Source organism: Armigeres subalbatus, chromosome 3 (assembly GCF_024139115.2).
Source record: "Armigeres subalbatus isolate Guangzhou_Male chromosome 3, GZ_Asu_2, whole genome shotgun sequence".
Taxonomy (NCBI): domain Eukaryota; kingdom Metazoa; phylum Arthropoda; class Insecta; order Diptera; family Culicidae; genus Armigeres; species Armigeres subalbatus.
The window spans coordinates 168,107,945-168,133,789 of record NC_085141.1 but is presented as its reverse complement, the minus strand read 5'-3'; the positions used below and the strand labels follow the sequence as shown (position 1 = coordinate 168,133,789).

The window sequence follows — 25,845 nt, the reverse complement described above, 5'->3', positions numbered from 1 at the left end:
CTGCAACCAAGGCCACTCGTTGAAAACCTGGCCCTGGAAGTGTTCTTCTCTGACTCTGTTCCATCACACAAAAAACAGATTAATTTGATGAGATGGTTTCAATATGTTTTTACGGGACCGAAGGCCACTGGGCCATAAGTTGTTTTGCCGAATATACCATTTGGCCGAACAGACCATTAGGCCGAAAGTCATCTAGCCGAAAGGGTCATTTGGCCGAAAAGGATATTTGGCCGAATTGGATAATCGGCCGATAGGTCATTTGGCCGAATAGGACATTTGGTCGAATAGGTCATTTTACCAAATAGGACATTTGGCCGAACAGGACATTTGGCTGAATAGGTCATTTGATCGAACATATCATTTGGCCGAGAAGGACATTTGGCCGAATAGGCAATTTTAAAAGTGGGATATGAGGTGTGAAAAGTGAAACGTCTCACTCCTCATCACTTATTTCGCACTTCCAACTGTGAAAAGTGAGTAGTACGAAGTGAGAAGTGAGACGTATCACTCCTGGCCAAATTTCCTATTCGGCTAAATCTTCTATTCCGCCAAAAATCCTATTTGGCCAAATGTCCTATTCGGCCAAATGTCCTATTCGACCAAATTCCCTTTTCGGCCTAATGACCTGTTCGGTAAAATGACTTTCGGCCAGGTGGGTTTCGACCTAATGGTTTGTTCGGCTTAGTGGCATTCGGTCAAATAGCTTTCGGACGATTGGGTTTCGGCCAAACGACCCTTCCCCGTATTTACTATGATTTCAATTTAAACTTATGGTACATACGCGCTGGATTTGAAATCCGGAAGTTTGTTTATGGATGCATTATTCATTTGATAATGGTGGCATAATGAGGCGGAACGTATTCTGAGCAAAAGTTATCTCGGACGGGTCAGAAATGGGTCATTGGAGCTGCAGTAGAACTCCCAAGTAACATTTTGAGTTTAATCATACTCTATTAACAGTTTTGGAGAGCAAATTTTCAAGACTATTAATAAAACTCAAATCTACACGACAACCTCTTGATGACCGCTACAAGATTATGTTATGACTAAGTGGACCACTCTTGAGATCGTCTTCAAAGCAAGTTTAAGGTTATTCATAAGAGTTCCATAAAACCGCTGTCAAAAAAGGGAATTTCTTTTACGTGGAGCTTTTTGTTATTGCTGTGAAGAAAAAGGATAATCATAGAAATGGAAGAATGAAATTAAAAACAACGTCACGTACATGGATGAAAATAATATTCAATCATTGGAAATTGGATGCCCAGAATTCGTTCACGTGCTTACAAACTTTTCTGCGCGTTCGAATTTCTGGTGAAAACAGGTAAGAAAATCAGTTTTTTCAAGTGCGCCGTCGTAAAACAGTGATTTACGGCCAATTAATTAGTGTAGATAATAAATCGATACGCTGCCTTTTCCTCTGGTAGCATTCCGATTTGCAAGGAAACGTTTCTCGTGCTTCAAAATTTGAAAATCATCTTGAAATGCAGCGATTATTACTAATTGTCATTAGTAATAATCGCTGCATTTCAAGAGATTTTGCAAAAGATTTACGCCGATATAAAATTATTTTTTCCTACCAGCCTTTTATTTAGGTTATTCGTAAGACGAGTCTTAGACCAATATATTCGGCTTTATGACAGTTTTCAAAATTGGTTTTATTAGAGTCCTCAAGATAATCATTAGGCCCCTAATAAGCTCATAAAGCATTTGACATTTGTGGTTTTATTGAACGTTTTATTATGATTTTGAAGATAGCTACAAGTCTTCCAATAAGGGTAATCTCGCGGTATTGAGCAAAGCAGTGATAAAGCCGTTAAAAAACTTAAATAAATCTATGAAGCCTTGAAATTGTTACTTGGGCTAGCACTTTCTAACTCTCGGACTAAATCTAACTGTATTCAATAAAGACAGCTTTCTTCCATAATATCACCATCCAGTGGGGATTATATTGGACACACATCCTGGTCCTTTGGCTGAATAAGCGGTTTAGGCTGAATAAGCGGAAGGTCAGATAGGCTAGAGTAGAGCAGGAAAGTCCTTTACTGCAAATAAATATAATACTGCTAGATAACATCCAATCAAAAAAATAGAAAAAAGGTTTTTCTATTCAAAAGACTTCACTTTTAACGTAATTTACTACCGGGTATTTTTGTACGTATATTTTCCGTAGTTCAAGAGGTTTCATTTGGCTCTTGATTGGGTCGTTCCATGAGCAAGGGTGTACGAACGATTATTAGCCTGCTTCAATAAGAGTCTCAGCCGGATCCCAAAGCACGTCAGTAGTCCCCCTTTATCGAAAACTCCGTTTGTCAGAAAAAGTCGTTCGTCCGAAAGGAAGATTTGGCGCAGAATGACGTTTGGCAGAAACGGTTTATATGGCCGATAATGTCGTTTGACCGAACTATAGTGAATGTGATAAGAGTGAAGTGATTAATGATAACTGAGAAGAAAGAAATAGGAGGTGCAAAGTGAAAATGAGAAGTGAAACACTTTTTCAAATGAGATTTTCGGCCTTAAGACCCATTCTGTCAAACGACCATTTTAGCCAAACTTTGTCTGCCAAATGGCCAAACGACATGTTTAACCATATAACTAGTATGTCCAAATGACATTTTTTGACAAATTACTCTTTCTACAAAACAACCATTTCGACCAAACGGCATTTATTTATATAGTGATGTGTAAAATATCTGTCTAGAACAATTTGAGATATTGTTTACTAGCACTAGGGAGAGGGCTTCCTTGAACGTGCGGTAAAATGCGTGGCTTCAAAGCAACATCATGCCGGAGGTAGCTGGGTTCGATTCTAGGGAGTTTTCAGGTTGGATACTAGCATTACGCTTTTCTTTAATTTGAAGCCTTTTTATTTTGCATATAGTGCATACCTTACCAAATCCCTTTTCATCTTTGGGGATAACAATTACTTATTTCCTATCCAGACAGAAAAAATCAATAAAGATGACGACGCAATGATTGAATTTAAGAGAAACTGTTCAGTATAGATGAAGCTGTTTAGTTTAAAAAGATTATCCATTTTCAACAGCTCTGAACATTTGAATAAATTTTAAATCGTATTTGGCAATAGCATTAAAATAAATAGAAATAGTATCAATTCGAACCTTCCCATGATGGAAAACATTTTGTGGAAGCAGTTCATTACCACCGTCCATAAATTCATATTTTATTTATATATGCGTGCTGCATTTATTACACATCAGCCTGGACCATTAAGATATGAAAGGTATCGAAATTTCTTACGAAAAAAAATCCTAGACTAGGGTTATCCAGAATTGTCTAGAGGAAATGGAATAAACTTTGGAAGTTTGTATAAAAAAATCTACCATATCACATGTTTGGTTTTAAATAACGTTGTAGTATAGATCGATTATTTCACAGTTGACAATCAATGACGTTAATTAGATTTCTTTTCCATTGCTTTAATGGATCTCCTCTCCATAACCGACTGCCCGCATCTTGCTCTTGATACCTTGACAATCTTGCTTATGACAGCAATCAAATTCATTATCAAGTCAGATATCTCCAAATCGATTTTTCCAAAACCCATCTCCAAGTCCAATGTCTAAGTGCCACCTCTAGATAATGTTACCAAATCAATTAATTCGAAATCATTAAACCCTATCTCCGTATACAATTTTTTAATCGAATTTCTTAATCCAATCTCGAACCTTATGATCCAATTTCAACTTCCAAATTTAATCTCGATATCGACTTTTAAATCCATTGTTCAAATCAAACCCGAGTAATATTATGTGGCATCCAAATAATTTTTTCGATAAATTTATTTGAATTTCGAGATTGGATCTTCACTATACAGTCATCTGGACATTTATCTGAAAGACTATGATGCCATACATAATATATGCTTAGCTGTTTTAGTCAAAATTTTACAAATTGTTATCAACGCGCAAATTATCCAAATTGTCTCACTTTTGGGACCCTCTACATATGTGGTATGACTTTTATATTATATTATATGAATGTAACTTAATCAAAGGCAAATCATAGCATCTTTTTAATCATACCATCGGAAGTGTCACATTGCATTCTTTACTTTTTATTATATAGGTAGGTATTTGATCACTTTCTTTTTTTTTACCATCAGGACATTTAGTTTCTTTAGCGTTCCTTTACACTAGAATCTAACCCGGATTTTCACAGGTGCTTCTGGTTTACAAAATTTTCCAAGAGGAACACCCTAGCATAAATGAGTTTGATTTTCTTCTTCTTATACATGTCTGATATCTCCCCTCCACATATTAGAATCATAAAAATGAGGCATCGACGATAACATGGGGCATCATTTCTCCAGCTGCCATCATTAATATTCGAGCTGTGATGTGATGTACAGGTTTATCACACCTACGTTAACAATATCTGAACCGTAAACATTCTCATATTTACATCCTAATGGACCTATTTGGCCGGCGTTTCGTGTGGTCCGTCTGGTTCACAGGAGAGCGTGGCTCCTGTTCGAGTATACGACACGGGGGCCCATTTGGCAGCTGAAATAAATCCTCCGATCTAAAAAGTGGGCTTACTTTTTCAACTCAATTCTCGAAGTTAGGCTTTTTCCCTTCTTGACTTCGGTCACGTCCTGTCCAAAATTGGTCTGCCGGAACGACCAGCAACGTGCGTACTTCCTTGAGGCAACGATGACGAGGGCAACGAAGTTAGACAAAAAATTCTTCAAAGTTTTTCGTTTCCTGCTCTTATTTTAGAGAGAATCGTGAAGATAAAAAGGATGCCAGCATGAACTTCCGTTGCCATTATTTTATCACCCCGAGCAATGGAAAGTCGTGACGGAATTCCTACTTTTACTGCAGGGACCGATAGGAAGTACTGGTTCTCGATTTTTTTTATTTACTTTGGTTTTTCACTTTCACGATGGCATTTGGTTCGGCACGTCTACTCACGATAAGTTGGAATTATTCAACAAGAATGAGGAAGAGCACGCACTGTTTCGGGTGAACCATCACCTCACTAATATGAATATTCGAGCAGTTAGAAATAAATTCAGGAGCACTTTCTAAACTCAGTTGTATTTTAATATATTAATTATAAATCTTGTTGTTATGATGTTTTGCTTTGATCTCATAAAATTTCATAATCATAGCTTTCTCTTTATCATCGATCCCTGTGAATTTTCTTTTTGTTTAAGAAAATTGTTTTAGAACGGTTGAACTACACGATTTTCCAGTTAACTTTTTTTAGCAAAGCAGTAGGATGTTTTCTGTTAAAGTGTCATTCAGTAGAATGGATAAGATTCTTGATCTCAAAAAATGCCAATTAACAATTCATACAAATCATTCGACAAATCAATAACTGTAGAAACATGATTAAAAACACCAGACGAAAAAGCTGGCTAAGCTTCCAAATAAAAAAAAACTAATGAAAAAAGATGGTAGAACAAGATAGAGTCACATTACAGTACGAATATAATTAAACGATAGTTCCGTGCGGACTCATCAATTGACAATATCCCACTTTTATTTGATCCGTTCTGCTGGCTCTTTGCCGCCTCTCGTGCTCTCGATTTGTTTCTCATCATGTGAATACAAGTTTTTTTTCCTCCTGCAAATATAAATACATATCTACCACCCGGTTCACTGGAACGTGTTCACAGCACATTGTTGTCCAATTCATTCTGTTCAACAACTTTATCATAAACAACGGAAACAGAACATCACCCTCATCAAGCTGACCAAGCAGGGAAATTTTACTTGCGCCACACCGACCGGCCGCCATTCCCGGTTCATCCAAAACGAAGCTGTTACCGGTCCATCATGTGTCTCCATGACCTCCGGGATTATCCGTCCGCCCATTGAATTTACTCCGAGTTCACCACCGTTCTTGCTGACTGCCCCCGGATCCCATAGGTCTTCGGTTGTCGTAGCCGCCGGATCCGGACGGCTTACCATTTCTCGTTTTCATGGATAATTTATTCCTGCTGCATACGAGCAATAAATATATTTTATTATTTTTTCCCATGTTTCCGAAAATTGGCTGTCTTTTCTGTACGGTTTGGCTTATAATCTGTTCCCCACGCGCGGGCTTACCGTCGTTCCTGCCGCATCTACTGTTTGCCCGAGGAGCGTGTTTCTGCGTGGTCTCTGCCGAGCGACGGACCCGGCAGCAGGCCACCGCAGACAGACAGCCAGGCCAGCCCAGAGGCATCCATGGATCAACTTCTGCCAGGCGGAACCGAAAGCTCACCCGAGAATGAACGAAAAACAAAACTTGTGTTTGCCAACGTTGGCCATGTCGCTATCCGGCGCGCTCTGTTTATCCACTAGGGGTGTCGGGAAAAATGTGTAGCTTCCGGGATATGTTCACTGTTCGGCGTGTTTGCTCAGAATGTTGTTTGCATGTGAGTTGTTTGAGTGGTGGGTGCTGCGGGAAACCCATTGACCAGATTTTAAAATTATAAAAAGACTTGATGCTGTTAGCCTTTTCAGTAATGATATTATTCAAACACTTCGTTTGTTGGCTTCAATAGCATTATTAGGTCAGCGTGAATATTATATGGAGTTTTTTTTATCAAGTTGAATTCAAGAGTCAGTATAATCAATCCAATGGAAAGTTCGTGCTTTTAAGAGGATTCTAACATTATATTCAAAAAAATATTTTATTATATATTTAAGTGTACGTGTGTATAATTCATCACCATGGCCTGCTCAATAAATAGTATTATATGAATCAGGTAAGACATTTTCTGATGAATTCGGAAGAATTTTCCGTGGAAATTTGAAAGAATCCCGTGGAAATTCGGAGGAATTTCACGTGGCGTTTCGGAATATTCTCCCGTGGAAATTCTGAAGAATCTCCCGTTGTAATTCGGAAGAATTTCCCGTGGAAATTCAGAAGAATTTCTCGAGGAAGTTGTGAATTTTCCCGATTAGTCTAACGAATAATCACTAGGTATTTTTATTACAAAATGATTAATACGCATATTCCAAATTAAAACAAAAATGTTATAGGAAATCTTCATCACCTGCAACAAATTAAAAAAGTTTTTCGAAGAATTCAGAAGAGAATCCGATTAAAATTTTATAATACAAACCCGTGGGACTTAGAAAGTTGCCTTCAGACCTTCGGAAAAATGTTCATTATCTATACCCAAGGTTTTAAGGCTATAACAGCTTTTGGATCGTAATTGTAATAATCAATCAGTCTAAACAATCTGCTTGAATGTTTTCCACTGTATTATGACTTGAGAAAGGACGCCGATGCAGAACGTGGGCGGCGGCATGGTCCCAACATCTTTTGACGCACACCTCTAGTGGGCTGTATACTGTTAAAAAGACGAACAATCGCATCAGCAAAATCCTGCCACATAGCCCGTTTCCGTTTGTGTTTGTTTAAGCCGTGTCTGCTGCCAGGTTTCATAACGGAAATGGACATAAGAGCTTAAGAGACAAACCGCTGCGGGAGTATCAGTGGGCGGGGGATTGTGTTGTGATGCGCCGGTGAATTCCCGCTGCGATGAGGATATTTACGTTACCAAGGGGTCTTGTTCACACGAAGATTAGACTGAATCGAACAACGAAAAAGACGAACTGTTGAATAAAACAGATAAAAATAATCAAGGGTAAAATAAATACGATCACTTCTGGGCAGCAGGATTGTGAACCCGGCCTTGTTTCAGAAATTTAACCACCAACACCACCTTGTTGTTATTCGGCACATGCTCACAGTGCTCTCTCAACCTCATCAATTATTGAGACGGTCATAGCATTACTTATAGCACCTTTTGATTCGTTTACGTTTTGAAGATTCTTCCACGAGTCCATCCTTCTGGCAATTATTAGATATGGAAAAGGGAGAAATTGAAACTCTAAAGATTGTTTTTGACAGTTTGTCCTACTACATCAGTGGTGCTCAGCACTTTTGGCGTTTTTTGCTTAATTTGCTTCTCACACAATACAAATGAGCTTTGACCATACAAATTAGCACTTGGTCGAAGGCTTTTAATTATATCTATCTGCTGAGGGTAATAAGCAAAACAAAGGTGCGGCCCGCGGGCCGCACTGTGATTTAACTTTGATCAAGTCGTACGAAGTGATTTTAACACCAATATCCTCAGCTGATAGAAATATTTAAAAGCTTTCGTCCAAGTACTAACTTGTAAGGTGAAAGCTCATTTTTACTGTGTGACAAGCAAATGAAGGGAAAAAACTCCCAAAATGCTGAGCACCACTGTACTACATAGTGTAGAAGTCATTTGCAAAACAAAGTAAAAATCGGACTGTATTTTTTACATTAAAAGACTTAATTCACCGTGTAGTGATACTGCCTTTCTTGCATTTAGCCAACACCAATCTTTATCGGTAATATAGTTCGATGAATCATTTTCTTAATAACTTTCAACGCAACGGTCGATGGTTATCAATAGTGATCAACTAAAGTTTAACACCCTCCAAATGCAACTTGTTGCGAGAAAATCGGCTAAGGATTACTATATGAAAAGTTGTCTAATGTTTTTCTTAGCTTTTGTGCACACACATACGCACACACACCCACGGACATTTGCTCAACTTGTCGAGCTGGGTCGATTGGTATATACCACTATGGGTCTCCGAGACTTACATAAAAAATTCGTTTTTGGAGTGAAATGATAGCCTTTCGGTACAACTTTGTTGTACGAGAAAGGCAGAAAGACAAATCCGGGTAAGATGCCACACCTCAAGGGGAGACGCCACACATGGAAAATGTTGAAGAAATTAGATAATTTTTCTTTCGGCGATGAGCGATATTTTTCAGAAAAGCATGTCTTCTCTTTTCTTCTTCTATCTATATATAAAAATGAGTTTGCTTTTCCTTTGAGGCATTGTAACTCACGAACGGAAGAGTCAATTTCCAAGATTTCCTCACTAATCGATTCATTTAGGGATCAGCTGTATTTATACATACCGTGAAAGTTGATTTTTTTTTCAAAATGCAACGGTTCCATGAGTTCTGAAGAAAGCCATCAAGCTCGAACTGCAATCGATCTAGAGTGCGACGCTGCTATCGACAGCTCGAACAAAAAATAAATATCTAGAGCAAGATCGGGCTGGTTCAACTGGTCATTTATATTTGTATTTCAATCCAAAAAACAAACAAATTAATCACGTGAACAATTTCTTATTTCTACTGTGTAATAATATACAGTCAAGGATATTAGTCATAAAAAGGTTTTTACTTTATTGTTTTTTCTCACAATCAATTAGTGTACCGCTCATAAAAACTACTCCTCTGCTTATTTTCAGTCGCAACTAAAATAAGCTCCAGATAAATGGCTAAAGGGCCTTCCTTAGCCGTGCGGTAAGATGCGTGGCTACAAAGCAAGACGCTGAGGGTGGCTGGGTTCGATTCCCAGTGCTGGCTTAGACAATTTTCGGAATCATCGTGTTAGCCTCATGATATATACATGCAGAAATGGTAACTTGGCTTAGAAACCTCGCAGTTATTAACTGAGAAAGTGCTTAATGAACACTAAACTGTGAGACGGCAATGTCCCAGTGAGGGATGTAATTCCAATGAAGAAGAAGAAGAAGAATTGCCTAAAAAAACATACCTCCAGAAAAAAATATCAGTTGAAATTATTGAAATTGATAGCACGTGTAATTTGGTCGGGGTTCAGCCAAACCGCACTAAGTGGCTTTTTGACTGACTTGGAACATTCTGTTCGCACAAGGAAAACGGGAATCATTTCCAGGACTGGTAGCGATGAATTCTGCTCAAAATAGTAACTTTAGTGAGCAACGATGACAAAAAAGTGACCAAATAGTGACTTTCAATTGCCAAAAAAGTAACCAAATTGTGTTTTTTTATGATGTTTTAAACCGGGGATAGAGCTACAAGTTACATTAGGTTACTTACTTACTTGATACTTGATGGGCTACAGCTCTTCGATGAACATACGCCGAATGGAGTATCCTTCTCCATTGGACTCTCGATCCTTGGCCAATCTCTTCCAGTCGCCCTGAACATTGAGCGCCCTCAGGTCCTCTTCAACTGCAAAAAGCCATCGTGTACGCGGCCTTCAACGAAGCCTGCGCCCTCTTCCGGGTTCTCTACTAAATATTATCTTTGCTTGACGTTCTTCCGGCATACGAACAACGTGACCAGCCCAACGTAGTCTGTCGTGTTGAATAAGCTTTATAATATCCAGCCTTTTATACAACTGGTACAAGTCGTGATTCATGCGATGCAGCCAGATACCGTTTTCCTGTTTACCGCCGAGTATTGTCCGCAGCACCTTACGCTCAAACACTGTGAAAGCTCTCCGATCAGCCTCCCTTAACGTCCATGTTTCATGGCCGTATAAAGCCACCGGAAGAATCAGAGTAGTATACAGCGCGAGTTTTGTTTTCGTTTGCAGACTACGGGACTTAAGCTGGTTACGAAGTCCGTAATAAGCCTTATCTGCACCTGAAATACCCCTTTTCACCTCGCGAGTAACACCATTATCGCTCGTCACTACCCAAGTAACAATTTACATGCTTGTTGGATTTATTTAATTTTTATAGCGGATTTATGACAGCAGTCACCATGGCTAGTTGCTCAGATTTTTGGCGATCTTATTGCTATCAAAAAACCTCTAATAAATCTGCTCGAAAAGCCTCAAACGTCAAATGCCGACTGGTCTTGTTAGCAGCTCGACGATTGTAACGAAGAGCGTAATAAGTTCAATTTTCAAAGCTTGATCAAAGCCATAATTTTTGGTCGTAATGTGGTCAAGTGAATAACCCCAAAAAGACTATTTACATTGCAAAGGGTTTATAACGGTGTTTAATAAGGGCAATATTTTTCTGATCAAAATCTATGATGGCCATATTGGAAATAGAGAACCATCTTCAAGTCAGTGAAATTTATCACTGGAATTTATGATAAGACGGTATTTTCGCTGCGAAAGACACGTTTGTGATAAAAGATATAAAAAACAAACATATTTGGGTGTAATATCAATAAATTTAGTGAAAATTTACGTTATTGATGTTATAATAATTTTAAATTTATTGCCCAAAACTAAATTATTTTGCGGGCGCGTAGTGTTTAATCTCATTTTTGCACTAGCTTTCACCATGAAATCGAGCGCGCACCTGATTTCCTTGAAAGTACATGAAAAAAACTGAAAAAGTATTATTTTGTAGTCATCCTCATCATGATTTTCATCAACACTTTAGTTTGTTATTATTTGTTTGCAAGGTTTTGTTTCACTTTTTTTAAAGCAACATTTTTGACAGCTGCTGCATCCAAATTCCATTTATTGCGGGCGGCTTGAAACGGATTTTTATATACTCCTATAAAAGGTATGTAGTGGTAATCTAGAGAGGGCCATTTGGACATATCTTACTCTTATAGTGGTCATCAGAAGGTAATCCTGTAGTATTCGGTTTTATTGTCAGTTCTTGTAATTCGATCTTCAACACTATTCCTAGAGCAGAATAAAACTTGAAATATTATTTGGGTAATGTTCCAAAATACACAAATTCTTCTTCCAACATTTCGCTACCACCATCACTAATGAACCTACGTTGATTGCCAGCGACAATGTACTTCGTTTTGCTCCCTCGAGCGTTCTATTGAACAGTAGGTTCGAGAGTGCATCACCCTGCTTTAATCCATCTATGATAACAAATGACGTCGATATTTCATCCGCAACCCTTACACTTGATTTCGATCCGTTCAACGTTATACGAATCAGCCGTATCAGTTTCGCCAGAAAACCATGTTCAAGCATGATTTGCCATAATTCATTCCGTTTCACTGAATCGTACGCCGCCTTGAAATCAATAAACAGATGATGTGTCTGCAAGTTGTACTCCCGGAATTTATCAAGGACTTGTCTCAGGGTAAACATTTGATCCGTCGTTGATCGGCCCTCACGAAAACCTGCTTGGTATTCGCCGACGAAGGACTCTTCAAGCGGTCTCAATCTGTTGAACAAAATACATAATTTTGTACGCCGAATTAAGGAGGGTTATTCCTCGGTAATTGGAACACTCCAGTCTGTGCCCTTTTTTAAAGGGAGAGCAAATGAGGCCGTCCAGCTAGCAGGCATTTTCTCGTCTTCCCATATTTTCGACATAATATGGTGCAGAACTTCACAAAACTGCTCACTGCCATGTTTGAGAAGTTCAGTCAGGAGCTGGTCCTTCCCCGCAGCCTTATTGTTTTTCAGCTCTTTAATAGCTTTTTTAACCTCATCTAGTGTAGGCGATTTCACAGCTTGTCCATCGTCGCTAATATTTATTCTGTTCACCGATGCACCGTCACTTCCACTATTCAACAAAGTCTCGAAGTGTTGCTTCCACCTGGCAGCCACTTCGGTTTTATCTGTCAGCAAATACCCTTCTTGATCGATGCACATGCCGGGAAACGGCGCTGTCTTTCTCCGCACGCAATTAACAGACTGATAGAACCTTCGCATATCGTTCTGCTCCATTTTTTCCTGCGCCTCGCTAATCACTTGTTCTTCATATTCTTTCTTCTTCCCGCGGTGGGTTTTTCGGCTGCTATTGCTTAAGCATAAAATCTATATGGAAAGAACAGAAAACAATTCTATTCTTCTTTTGTTACCACTAAAATCAATATTGCTTTCAATTATTTCATAAGTTACTTTCGGTTTCATTCTGATCAGCTTTTTATTACTACTGCGGCTCTACTCTATACTATAGTAATTTTTTGTTCAAGTTTAATATACAAAACAGCAAGAATTTGTCAACAAAGTTTATAGACCCATTGCAACAAAGGGCCAAATCAACTGACCAGTCTAAAGAGGACATTATTTTTCGGCGTTGCCTGCCGGTATAATTCTATGTGGATCACCAAATTAAATAAAATCCTGCAGTCACATTTGGAGGGTAACTTCAGACGATTCGTTTACATTTTTTTTCGAGTTCTGCACTGAAAAGGCACACCAAAAAACGCGACGGACGGGCGTGCTTTCCGTGACCTTTGTCTTTTTGTCGTGGACATCTTTCGGGCTCGACTCATAACAAGAGGAGTGGATCCCATTTTTTCGGGTAAAATATGTGTTCCCTTTTTATTAACGCTCTGAAAAGTGCGACAAAAAATAATGTGCGGGATACCCACGTGCTGTGAGAATAATGGCCTTCGTAAGCCGATTTTAATGTTTTAATTACTTTACTCCGGACCAAGCGCAACCGCTTCCGCATAACGATGGTTTGATGTACCTCCATAAGTAAAAACGCGCGTATATATTGGTGGAATATTTATTTCATGTTTCGCTCAATCACGCATTGAAGCAAACCTCCAATGGGTCATTTACGCGCAACAATTATAATTATATTCAATCGAATCCGTTTAAAAGGTAACAATATGTCAATCTTTTTCCCAGAAAGCTACTATTCGTTTAGTTGAAAAACAAACAATATCTTCCGTAGCTCTGTATATTCGCTTTTTTTCGACTATCGGAAATATTCAATATTCAGCAAAAAAGGGATGCGTCATTAAAAAGCAGACCATGCTTGAGGTGACTATATCCGAGTCACAAGCAAAATTTTCTCGATGTCTTTGATAGATGAAGACTGTCACATGGTAGGTGAAGACTGAGGAGTTCCTATAATGCAAAACAAAATCACTTCCCCCACCCCCGCCTAGGAACTTTTTCGGTAATCCTTCGTATGTATCATGTTTACAATTCATAATTAGTTATCCATCATTGAGCTCAATTAAGAAACTTTAGCAAAATCCCTTCATATTCACTCAAATTTACCGGTTTGCTATTTTTCCACCACATCCGTAAAATTGTAATTCAATCCATTAAGAAAAAACAAACAACCATGCGTTCACCATCATTTTACATGCAATTTAGTCATTTTAGATCGCCATTCGGGCGTTTTGCCCCAGGCCTATTTTTAAAACATTTTTTTAAATGCGTTAGAAAGTCATGAAAACCTTATTGTTTTGAATAGAAGATCATTGTGAAATGTGGCTGGGTTTGTAAATTTTGCACCTATACGTTGAAATGGTTGGGTATTTTTGTTTTTATGGGCTTATATGTTTGTGGGCTTCGTGACCGTGCGGTTAGTCAATCGTCTAGATGCATGTGCTGTGGAGTGTGGATTCGATTCCCGCCCCGGTCTGGTGATAAAAACCTTACATGAACGCTTTGGTGAGTGTAAAGAAGAATTAAGGGTCCGTTGCTTGCATTCGGATCAGGCTCCAATTAGAGCGCTAGTTCCAATAAAGGTTATCAAATTTTTAATGTAAATATTAGTGTACATTAGGGTGGCTCAAAAAACACTTTTTCAAATTTTTTGATGGTTGGCATTCATTGAAATTTTTAATGGCTTTTTCTATGATACTCATTCAGTTCTGTATATAGAATGTATGTTGAATCTTGAGAAGATTAGAGTTTATTACGCAAAGATATTAGCATTTTACTGGAGTGTTGTGGGGGTGAATTTATTTCTTTTCAAAGGTAAAAGAAACAAAATTTGCTCAAACCACACTTCACAGAAATGCTAATAGCTAAGCCGGGCAAACTCTAATCTTCTCGCGGCTTTCTGCATAACATTCTGTATTAAATTCTTCAAGATCTGAATGAGTATCATAGTTCTTCATCGTAAGTTGTGCCGTCCAACTGCAATTCACTGTTTTTGGATGTTTCTGCATACATTTTTGCATATAAACTTCCAACGAGTTTAGCACCCCCCAAACGTTGACCGATTTGGCTGAAATTTTGTCCAGAGCATCAGGGCATCAAATAGAACCGAATAAGAGGGCGGCCCATTAAAAAAATTGAAAAAAGTTTTTCCCATACTAATTTGAGCCACCCTAGTGTACATAGTAGTTAGGTTATAAAATTTTAGAACGCACTAGCGCCTCTTAAAGACCATCATGATAAATCAAAATAAAAGATTAAAAAATTGTTCATTAACACTAAAAACATTCAAAATTAAAGTTCAAGCCGGCCGATCACTTTACATGTAAAAAAAATTGTAGAACAAAAATGTTTAAATAAAGAAGAATTTTACTACTACTAAAAATGTTATACCATTTTTGGTCGATCAGTCGTCGAAGCATGTCAAGCAGTAGTCTATGAAATAGAAAAGCCGAATAGCAGCTTCCAGTTGGATGAACAAGTCTCCAACAATGGAAAAGGGATTAATACGGGATTTGTAACGTTCGGTTTCCACCTGCGGTGGAGGCATACGTATATCGCTCTCTATGGCACCGGTGGAAAAGTGAGAAGAAGTTAAATAATTGATTGCAAGCAGTCCTTTTCAGGACTAAAACTATTTATTCAAGGAAGAGGTATTGACCGTTGGAAAAAATCTTCGCTCAGTCAAATAGGGTATTGGGCTTAAGTTTTCGAATTTTCTCCGTTTAAACGACAGTGACGGTTCCCTATTTTCAATTGGCTAACTGGATACCCATTGCTTTGTACCGCACACAAAAATAGAGAGAGCATTCGGGAAAATGTTACATTCGCGCATTCATTACATTCGGGAAAATGTTACGTTCCAGGAATTGTTTCTCGAGGAAATTGTATTCGGGGAATTGTCATACAGTCGTATCAATCATTTTAATTTAAATAAAGCTTTGCATCAAACGATGCGAGTGAACTTAATTAAGTGATTGAGCGATATCAAAACAATTTAATCAATTCATTACTTGAAGTATCAACTGATACCGACTTGAAAAAATACCCTTTGATCTGATGATCTGAGTAGATTCAGCTTGACGAGGTCCACCTTTGTGCTGGTCCACCTTCCACGTCCATCCCGGATATAAATCCACCACTGGTCAGCATCGGTCCAATTTCCGAGCTGTTGATGGCTCCCGTTAGGCGGTGCAACGATGGCTGTGCATTAGGTCGGTGGCGGTGATCCATCTTGACCCGCTGTCGAAGCGCAACGTACGTATCCGACGAGTGAGTGGTTCTCCATTTCGTCTGTATGCACGTTTCTGTTCCAATAAAACTGAAGCAGTTGCCGCATTTCGGTCCAGTGAAGACAATAAAACAATTTTGGAAATGGTTACCAGCACATGCACTCAGCTCATCCTGTTTCAATCTCGGTTCAAAGAGATGAAAAATGGTGCTGCACGGTGGGGGCGGTACAGCAGGGCTCTAGCTGATGGTGCTTCTCTACATTCGTGACTTTGCGAAGATTGCACCAGTTTGCATGAATACATTTCGTTTTCTCTGAACCAGCGGTTTTCTTTGTTTGATATGTTGCCGAGATTTCTAATAGTGGCTTAACAGGAACGTGACTCATTGCGAAATCATGATTGAATTTGTTCTACAGAAATAGATGAGAACATTAAATCATTTTTTGTCTTCCTCGTACATTCACTGTACGTAAAAGGCTATTGGATTATTTCGAAAACGAAGTTTTATTAGAAAGGGCCTTCTAGCTTTTATTAAATAATTCCTTGGATGGTTCTGTTTTTTAACTCTTGACCACGGCATATAATCAAATATGCGTCGCGTCACTCTTGAAGTGTAATTTCTCTTGACTTTTATACCGATTTCTGAAACAGACTCCTTAATTTTGTATCACGTTCCTTTTAATCTACTAAGAGACTGAGTAGAATTTTGTATGACCGTTGTTTTTTTGCTCACGGAAATCTAACTTATTTTTCGTAAAAAGTGAAACAAATCAAATTTTGAATAGTTCCACTTTTTAGGAAAAATTAAAAAAAGATTTTCATGGGAAAAACAGTTTTACTCAGTCTCTAAGTAGATTGAAACAGGCGTTTATGGAAGATAGTCGGATTAATTTTCTTTTTTTTTTTCAATTATTTTTATCGAAACTTTATACCAAGTACATTACCAAGTACACAGTACCAAGTATATCCAAAATCTTCAAACGTGAAACCGAATTCACTTCAACGATTTTTTTATGAATTAAATAGTCATCAAGTTCTCTGCAGACTTACTTGCCTGTAAACAAAACATTTAAAAATCTGGTTTCTGGGTCGAATTCATGCAGTTTACAGACAAATATTTTCATCTTGGAATCTTTCATAAATGTGAAACATTTAGTGGTTATTATAAACAGCATGACAAAACAGAATTGAATTAACCCTTTCAGGTAGAAAAGGTTTCTTCTTCCGGTGACATTTCAACTAAAAGTGGTGTCATGTTCGAATTCGAAGACGAGACTTCACAACCGTTGCGCACATTCTTCACGACTTGGTACCATCGGAATGGGCTGCCTTAATGATATCATGTAGCTTACATAAATTTCACAAACCCCCACCCACGTACGGGTCTGAATGTTCATTATTTCTGCTGCTCGTTATTTCATGGTGTGCCTCCTTTCTTTGTTTACTTTCAGATGTTGCTGCAAGTGTCCTGGGTGCGGCACCGAGACATTCATCTGCTCACCGTCGGGCGCTACACGTACACCTCCGATCAACGATTTCGGGCGATACATCATCCCCACACAGAAGACTGGAGCCTGCAGATCAAGTATCCGCAGCACCGAGACTCTGGCATCTACGAGTGCCAGATCTCGACCACGCCACATATGAGCCATTTCGTGCATCTGAACGTAATAGGTAGGTGATGTTGATGTATGACGCCACCGGATGATGAAAATCGTACGCTTTGTTTTATTTCTCTTTCGGAATATCTAAAATTGCGGTAACAGCTACAGGCGCATTTCACAATTTTGTGGAAAATGCTCACGCTTTACTTGCTGGAAATTTTAACATGTACTGCCTATTCAAGGAAAGCACATATTATGGTGGTTGTTTTCACCACCTTGTTTTTATTTTTGCTTTACTTTCGCAAACGTGAACGTGAACAATTGACCCCAGAAAGTCACAGATCATTAAATCTGAGTTTGAATAAATTTAGTTTTAAAGTATTGGTATTTTTATGATCTAAAACTAGTAGAAGATAATATTTGATGAGAAAGAATCCTTGAATCAGTTCATATCCCAAAATCATAAATTCACTTTCCAATTGTAAGAATGGAACAGTTTCGGCCTTTTGTATAATTTATATTAAACAAAATATGATAAAATAAAAGGTATGAGAGATGTCACGCCAAATGACCAATTGACCGTACTTAAAAGTCTTTGATTGGAATGAAACTTGACACATACTTTCGGTGTAAGACGCTGACCGCATTCCCCTGATCGATTTTTTTAAAAGAATATTTACTTGTCACAGAAACTGTGCATGAAAAAATGAATCGAAAGGGGAAAAATGGGGTTTTATGGAGAAATTATCACAATGCCTAAAAAGTTTGTAAATGTTAAAAAATACCTGATTAATCCACCTTGCGGCGTTAGTGCCTTTCTCGTGCATATCATACACCAAAAAGTATGAGTGAGCTGTTTTTACCGTGTATTGCATATAAGAGACAGTATTTTGACAGTATACAATTGGACTAGATTCCACGTTACTTACTTACTTACTTATCGGTCCTGTACACCTCCGGTGGTGCAAAGGGCCGACTTGAAAGATCTCCATCCTGAGCGTTGCCCGGCTATCGCTTTAACCTGTTGCCAGGTTAGATTTCGGTCGACTTCTTTTATTTCTTTATTGAGGCTTCGCTGCCATGAGCCTCTGGGTCTGCCTCTGCTGCGATGTCCCGCTGGGTTCCAGTCTAATGCTTGTTTACAGATTTCGTTTCCGCCCCTACGTAGAGTGTGGCCGACCCAGCCCCACTTCCGATCCCGAATTTCTGTTGCTATCGGCCTCTGGTGACAACGACGATAGAGCTCGTTGTTTGAGATCCAGTTGTGAGGCCACCAGGCCCGAATTATATACCGCAGGCATCTGTTAATGAACACCTGCAGCTGTTGAGTGTTCTCCACTGATACACACCATGTTTCGCTAGCGTATAACAGGACAGATTTCACGTTAGAGTTGAAAATTCGTATTTTGGTGCGTTCACTTATCTGCCTGTTTTTCCAGATATTTCTTAAACTCGCAAAGGCAGCCCTTGCTTTCTTGATCTGTGCGCCTATGTCGATCTTGGTACCGCCGTCTGCCGCCATTTGGCTACCAAGATATTGGAAGCTTTCAACATTCTCCACTGGTTGCCCGGCTACTGTGAAACTGGAAGGAGTCACCGTGTTTACATCCAACGATTTGGTTTTTTTACAATGTTATGAAACTCATCTGTGAATATGTACGTTATGTGGAAGATATTGATTTGGAAAATGTATTGGAGGTAACCACTTTCCCTTCGATGGGACTCGAACCCATGACCCTACAGTACGCTAGACTGGTGCTTTAACCAACTAAGCTACGAAGGACCTCCGTCGGCCTTCGCAACCTAGCAGAATCTCATTACGATAAGGAACGGTAACGGTGATAGAATACATCCTTGCCTCACACCAGCTACGACCCGGATAGGGTCGGACAGGACCCCATTGTGCAGCACTCTACACGAAAAGGCCTCGTACTGTGCTTCGATGAGGCCGATGATTTTCTCAGGAACCCCCTTGCGTCTCAGGGCGCCCCACATATTCTCGTGATTGAGACGGTCGAAAGCTTTTTCGTAGTCAATGAATACCAAGTAAAGGGAATCTTGGAATTCGTTGACCTGCTCCAGAATTACGCGGAGCGTGACAATATGGTCCACACAGGATCTTCCGGTACGGAATCCGGCCTACTGCCGCCGGAGAGTCGCATCGATCTTCTCCTGAATCCGGGCTATGATAATTTTGCATAGAGCTTTGAGAACGGTACAAAGCAACATAATGCCTCGCCAGTTATCGCATACAGTCAGGTCACGCTTTTTGGGCACCTTCATCAAGACACCTTGCATCCAGTCGACCGGGAAAAGTGCCGTGTTCCAGATATTACGAAATAAACGATTCAGTAGTTGAGCGGATGTCATGGGGTCAGCGTTGAGCATCTCGGCTGATATGCGGTCGACCCCTTGGGCATTATTCGATTTCATGATTTGGATGGCTGTTTGAATCTCTAGCAGTGATGGAGCTTCGGTATTGACGCGTGTTATACGTCGGATCCTAGGCAGATCATGCCGAGGTGGTGATGGCCTGGCTGGCACTTGAAAAAGTTGTTCGAAGTGCTCAAACCAGCGTTTCAGCTGGTCAGTTGGGTCGGTCAATAACTGATCATTCGCGTCTTTCACAGGCATCGTTGCATTCATCTTTGCCCCGCTTAAGCGTCGTGAGATATCGTAGAGGAGGCGAATGTCCCCGGTTGCGGCGGCTCTCTCTCCTTCGTCGGCCAGAGAGTCTGCCCACGCTCGCTTGTCCCGTCGACATGAGCGTTTTACTTCCTTCTCAAGAGCCGCGTATCGTTGACGGGCTAAGACTTTGGCTCCTCTGGTTTTCGATCGCTCTATCGCGGCTTTGGCTTCTCTTCGCTCCTCTATCTTCCTCTAGGTCTCTGTTTTCTCTGGGTGCGCAGTTCGCCCAGATTGTTCTCGCTGGTGGCGATGAAGGCATTCTTGATGGCGGTCCATTGGTCTTCCACGCTGCCACCTTTCGGAATATCTGCAGCACGCGTCTCCAGTTCTTCAACGAAGGACTGTTTCACCGTGGCATCTTCCAGTCGGCGTGTGTTGAATCGTCGTCCAACTCTTTCCTCCTGCCGACGAATCCGCGCAATGCGCAGGCATATTTCGCCAATGAGGAGGTGATGATCAGACGCGAAATCGGCACTACGTTTATTCCGTACATCAAGAAGGCTCCGTTTCCATTTTCGGCTGATGCAGATGTGGTCGATTTGATTTTCTGTGAAGCCGTCACGGGAGACCCACGTGACCTTGTGAACCGGTCGATGAGGGAAGAGCGATCCCCCGATCACCATGTCGTTATTACCACAAAATTCTGCGAACAGCTCTCCGTTTTCGCTCATTTCTCCGAGACCATGGCGTCCCATAATGCGCTCATGGTTCGAGTTGTCGGATCCGATCTTCGCATTGAAGTCGCCCAAACAGATCTTGATATCACCCTTCGGAATTCTATCTACGACGGCATTGAGCTGACTGTAGAAGTTCTCTTTGTCTTGCAGATCGGCAGCATCGGTTGGCGCATAACATTGGATTATAGTAAGGTTTCGGACCCGTGTTCTAAATCTGGCAACGATTATCCTTTCACTTATAGGTTCCCACTTCATAAGCGCAGAGTGTGCCTGAGCGCTTAGTAGGAAGCCAACTCCGCGATGCCGGGGAGCGTGTTCACCTCGTAAACCAAAGTATCGCAGAACTTGTCCCGACGGCGTTCTGTGTTCTCCAAAGTTTGGCCAACGGACTTCACTCAGTCCCATGATCTCAAGCTTCATGCGGCGTGCCTCATTGGCAAGTTGTGCCAATTTACCCTGCTGGGCTAGGGTTAAAACGTTCCATGTTCCTATTCGTGTCCGTTGTTTCGCGCTAAGAGTCGTCGCCGTAAAATCAGTCCGTATTCTATAGATTCCACGTTAGGGTGGCTTAAACTAGAGTGGAAAAAACTTTTTTCTATTTTTTGATGGGCCACCCTCTTATTCGGTTCAATTTGATGCCATGATGCTCTGGACAAAATTCAGCCAAATCGGTCAACGTTACGCCGTTAACGTTAACTTTCATTTCAGTTAACGCCAACGTGGTTGCGTACTTTGATTGTTACGTTAACGTTAGCGAAATGCGTTGAATCAACGTTAACGAACATCGATAAATTGTCCGTTATTTTTTCTCCATACAGACTAATCAACAATTATTACGTTCATAAGCCATTGCGGTTTCCATGGCGCATGGAACCTTTTTATTGTCAGCATTTCATTTTTCAATCATAGTTCACTGTTACAAAAATCCAATACATATTTTCATTCAAGTCATACCAAGTTTTGACAAAATACGAAAAAACAATATGCTATATCTTTGAACCTAGCTTTGAACTAACAAGACAAGGAGACCGTCCAAGACGCGCTCATCAAAAACATCAAAGCAAGGGCGCTCCCGTTTTTTTATTCACCGGATAAACTAAATGTTAATTTTGAGACCAACGCCCAAAGAAAAAGATAGATTTCAGTTTAACGAAATAAAATTCTACGAAAAAGGTACACCAGTTTGTTTCACCCATGGAAAGTTCTGCCCAGTCTAGGAACATGGTCTTTCACGGAGTTTATTATTATGTATAATCACGGTTTCGGGCACAATTCGTCTTTCTTATATCAAAGTACCTATAGCCATTTTGGCCATCTTATAGTCAACACTCTTATCAATGCCTTGATAGAACAGAATTTGTCAAACCCGTAGTTTTGCTTAAAAATTGTACTCCAACAAAGCAGATCATTAACGTGGAAAATAACGCGATCGTTAACTTTAAACCAACGGAGAGCGTTATCGTTACCGTTGATAAACGTTCAATAGAGATTAACGGAAAAATCGTTAATCGTTGATATTAACGTCAACGAATTAACGAAACGGCGTTAATCGTTGATTAACGTTTACAACCCTGGTTCGGTCCTATTCGGCCTTATGGTCTGTTCAGCCAAATGGTATTCGGCAAACGACCTTTTCCCGGACACGTTTGCTTGCAATAAAGAAAAGCAAGGAGGTAGCCCCTTCTATGAATTATCGCTTCTGCCCGGTATAAAGTAAAGGGATAAGATAATGCCAACTGAATGAATGCATCTGCCTGGTATAAGGCGAATAGAGTTGATAATGCCTTCTTTAAAAGAACGAGTCTGCCCGATATAAGGCGAAGGGAGAGGTAACGCCTTCTTTAAAAGGTAGCGTCTGCCCAGTATAAGGTGGAAGGAGGAGATAAAGCGTTCTTGAAAAGAACGCGTCTGCTTGACATAAGGCGAAGGGAGTGGTAATGAATTCTTTGAATGAATTCGTCTGCCCGGTATAAGGCGAAAGAGGTTGAAAAAACCTTTTTTATAAGAACGCTTCTGCCAGGTATAAGACGAAAGAAGGGGTAATGCTTTCTTTAAATGGTTGCCTCTTCCCGGTACAAAACAAAGAGCTTATATGTTAATCTTGTTGCACGAATGCAGAACAAATGGTAACCTCGCAAGTAATAATTGTTGTGAACACTAATGAATGAACACTAAGCTATTATTGTTAGTATTCCGCGAAGGATGCATTCCGCGAAATGGTACATTACGCCAAAAGTCATTTGTCGAAAAGGTACAATCCGCCAAATGTCGTACCGTGAAAAGTTACAAACCGCAAAATGTTATTCCGCGAAATGTTCAACCGCGGAAATGAATTCCGCGAAATAGTTTTCGGAGAAATATTATACAATCGTGCTAACCAATTGATTTTGAGCAAATTACGACGGGTCGGCTAGTCGATAGTAAATATGGAATTTAAAAAATTCGAAATTGCGTATAATTATGTCTTCAACAATTTCTTACCACAAAAACTAGACGTCTGAACGCGCATTTTTATGATATCAAGCTATTGAAAAAAAATCTAAAAAGATTTTTGATTGTTGAAATGATAATTTATTTTTTATTATTTTTTCTGTTTTGTTGCTGACTTCAAAAAATATATTTAAAGAAAGGATATGTATCGAAGCTCACATATATGATTTAACAGGTACGAAAAAAGTATGAACAATTCATTCTACCGAAAATAACCACGTAAGGTGGATATCCGAATTTTAGGACATGTTCAAGAGAATTCGACGACGTGGTTTTCACACTTACGATTTATGTTTTGAAAATGATCCGATCTAGGTTACTTGTCCCATTCTAATCTGATTCTGATTCTTTCCGCCCACCCAGAATGCAGAGCGAACAATGCTGATGGTACGCTGTAGCGTCAAATGCTAAACAGTTTTTTTGTTGTTCTTGTTTACTTGGTCTGTACCATGGGCTTTACCATTTGGTACGTGCCCTTCCATATGTAAAGCGGTTTTTGTCCACACTCGGAATACTGACCACTGCAAACGTTTTTGCTTGCATCGAACCTGTACGAATCGTGACCCAAAAACTTTCCTACCTTATATGACTGTTTTGTTGGGAAGGACACTGCACGGATGCTACCGTTGGATGCGAATGTTGTGATGGTTTGCCCTTTTACGGTAAGGCGATACGCTGAGCACAGTTTCCGATAATGGTGAGTTACATTATTTCGCGACCATTTGGTTCGACGCGGCATGGAGGGAGATATGCATCTCGTCCGGGGGATTCAATCCTCACGCATTGATGGCAAATTTGCGCTTGACAGCACCGAAGTAGTGACAACGTTTGGCGACCACGAAAATGGATTTCTCCCAACAATCGCCGTCTCTTAGACGTTGACGAACGGTATCCGGACGGGCTGAATCCAGTCGATAGCAGTCAGCACGGTTTAACTCTGACGAGGACTTTGAAAGCATCGGTTTCCAACGAATCACATCAATGAGCTCGGACATTGTTCGTGCATGAATGGGTTTGCTCCATTCGGAAGAGATGCATTCGAGTTTATTGGATACATTTTCTAGCTGATTGGATCCTTCGTCCATTTAGTTATTGATATGGATGTTTCGAAGCGATTTTCACTGTCGCCGCATGTAGCGGAGAAAGTGGTCACGGCAAACGAAGATACGTAGCAGGAGTGATGACTGACAAGCACTTCAATTCTGCAATGAAGTACTATTCAACGTTATGGGATTGCAAGAAAATATGGAGAGGATGTGGATCGAATTTTTCTAGTATGAAAAACAACCGGAAGAAATATCTTTTCGATGCAGTGTTGAGAAAGGTAATTTCTGTGTCATGGGACTAATTTGCTGATCACTTTCTTGTATGTTAAGTTTATTTAAAGGCTACAGGATCACTTCAAAACCAAAATTTTGGAAGAAGGCTCGGAGGCCCAATGTGTTATATACCAATCGACGTAGCTCATCTGAACAGAGGTCGACTCATTCGCTACAGGTTCCATTCAACGGGGAATCCTGTCCCAGTGTTGGCTATTGAAAATTGGTCAGATCAGAGTAAGGACTCTGTCCGGGAATGATTCTAAACCAGTTATTTTTAGCGTGACACTTTTAGCTGAAATGCATATTTATTAATTAGAGGTTCAATTAAGAAGCCTATCGGATATCTTACAATTTACGATAAGGTCTTAGATAATTCCAAATCCGCAAATTTGTTACTTGGTTTTTTCCTATAAGATTCACAACAATTTAGTTACGTTGTTCTTATGGAATTGAAATATTGCTAGATTATTGATCGGTAGCTGTTATGGATATAAGCTTCTAATTAAATATGGTACCCAAAATACCTATAGAAACATAGTTTTATCTTTAGAAAAAAAAACTTCAGCCTTAAACACATTATCTTACCTACAAGTTACCCTTGAAAGTAATAATTAAAGGAAATCTGTTTAAGTTTCCACATTCACTGTATCCAGAGTTATAAACTACATTAACTACAAAAACTACAACTACGATTAACTACACTAGAATTTAATTTAATATAGGATTTTTAAAGAATTTTAATCATTCCCTGTTCTTCGTTAGAAGCGAGTAGTTCGTTTTTTTTTTGTTGCTCCCATCTCGCGTGAAGTTTTTCCAAGCGTTTTTCTTCGTTTGAAGTTTTTTGCACTCGGTTTTTCAACGCGATTTGTGCCCTGTGACTGGGAAGCAGCACACCCTGGCCGAGACCTCCGGTGTGTCTGTTAAAGGCATTTCCGGCTACGACAAACTGCTGGATCGCAAGTCGCATTCCTTGCAAAAGCTGCATCACTATCAGCAGCTGAAAGTGCGACGATCGATCTACAACGCGGAGACTGCCCCTTATTACAGCACATTTTCCCACTTTTCTCTTTTTCGTTTTTGGAATAACCGCAATATTCTGCGTGCTCTTTGTTTCGATATTGGAATCATTTTATTTTTCGTTGCGGTGATCATTCTCCGCAATGGAAACTGATGACAAAGGCGGGGGTGATTCGCAAT

General features: G+C 39.8%; 1 protein-coding gene across 6 annotated transcripts in view; it reads left to right on the top strand.

Annotated features, from left to right (window-relative positions):
- LOC134224943 (zwei Ig domain protein zig-8-like) overlaps nt 1-25,845 on the top strand; it is a 951,761-nt gene that overhangs the window by 850,633 nt on the left and 75,283 nt on the right. For all 6 annotated transcript variants that reach the window (XM_062704593.1, XM_062704592.1, XM_062704595.1 and 3 more), the window contains one exon: nt 17,319-17,541. In XM_062704593.1, coding sequence (XP_062560577.1) covers nt 17,319-17,541 — 223 coding nt within the window. The remainder of the gene's footprint in view (nt 1-17,318; nt 17,542-25,845) is intronic.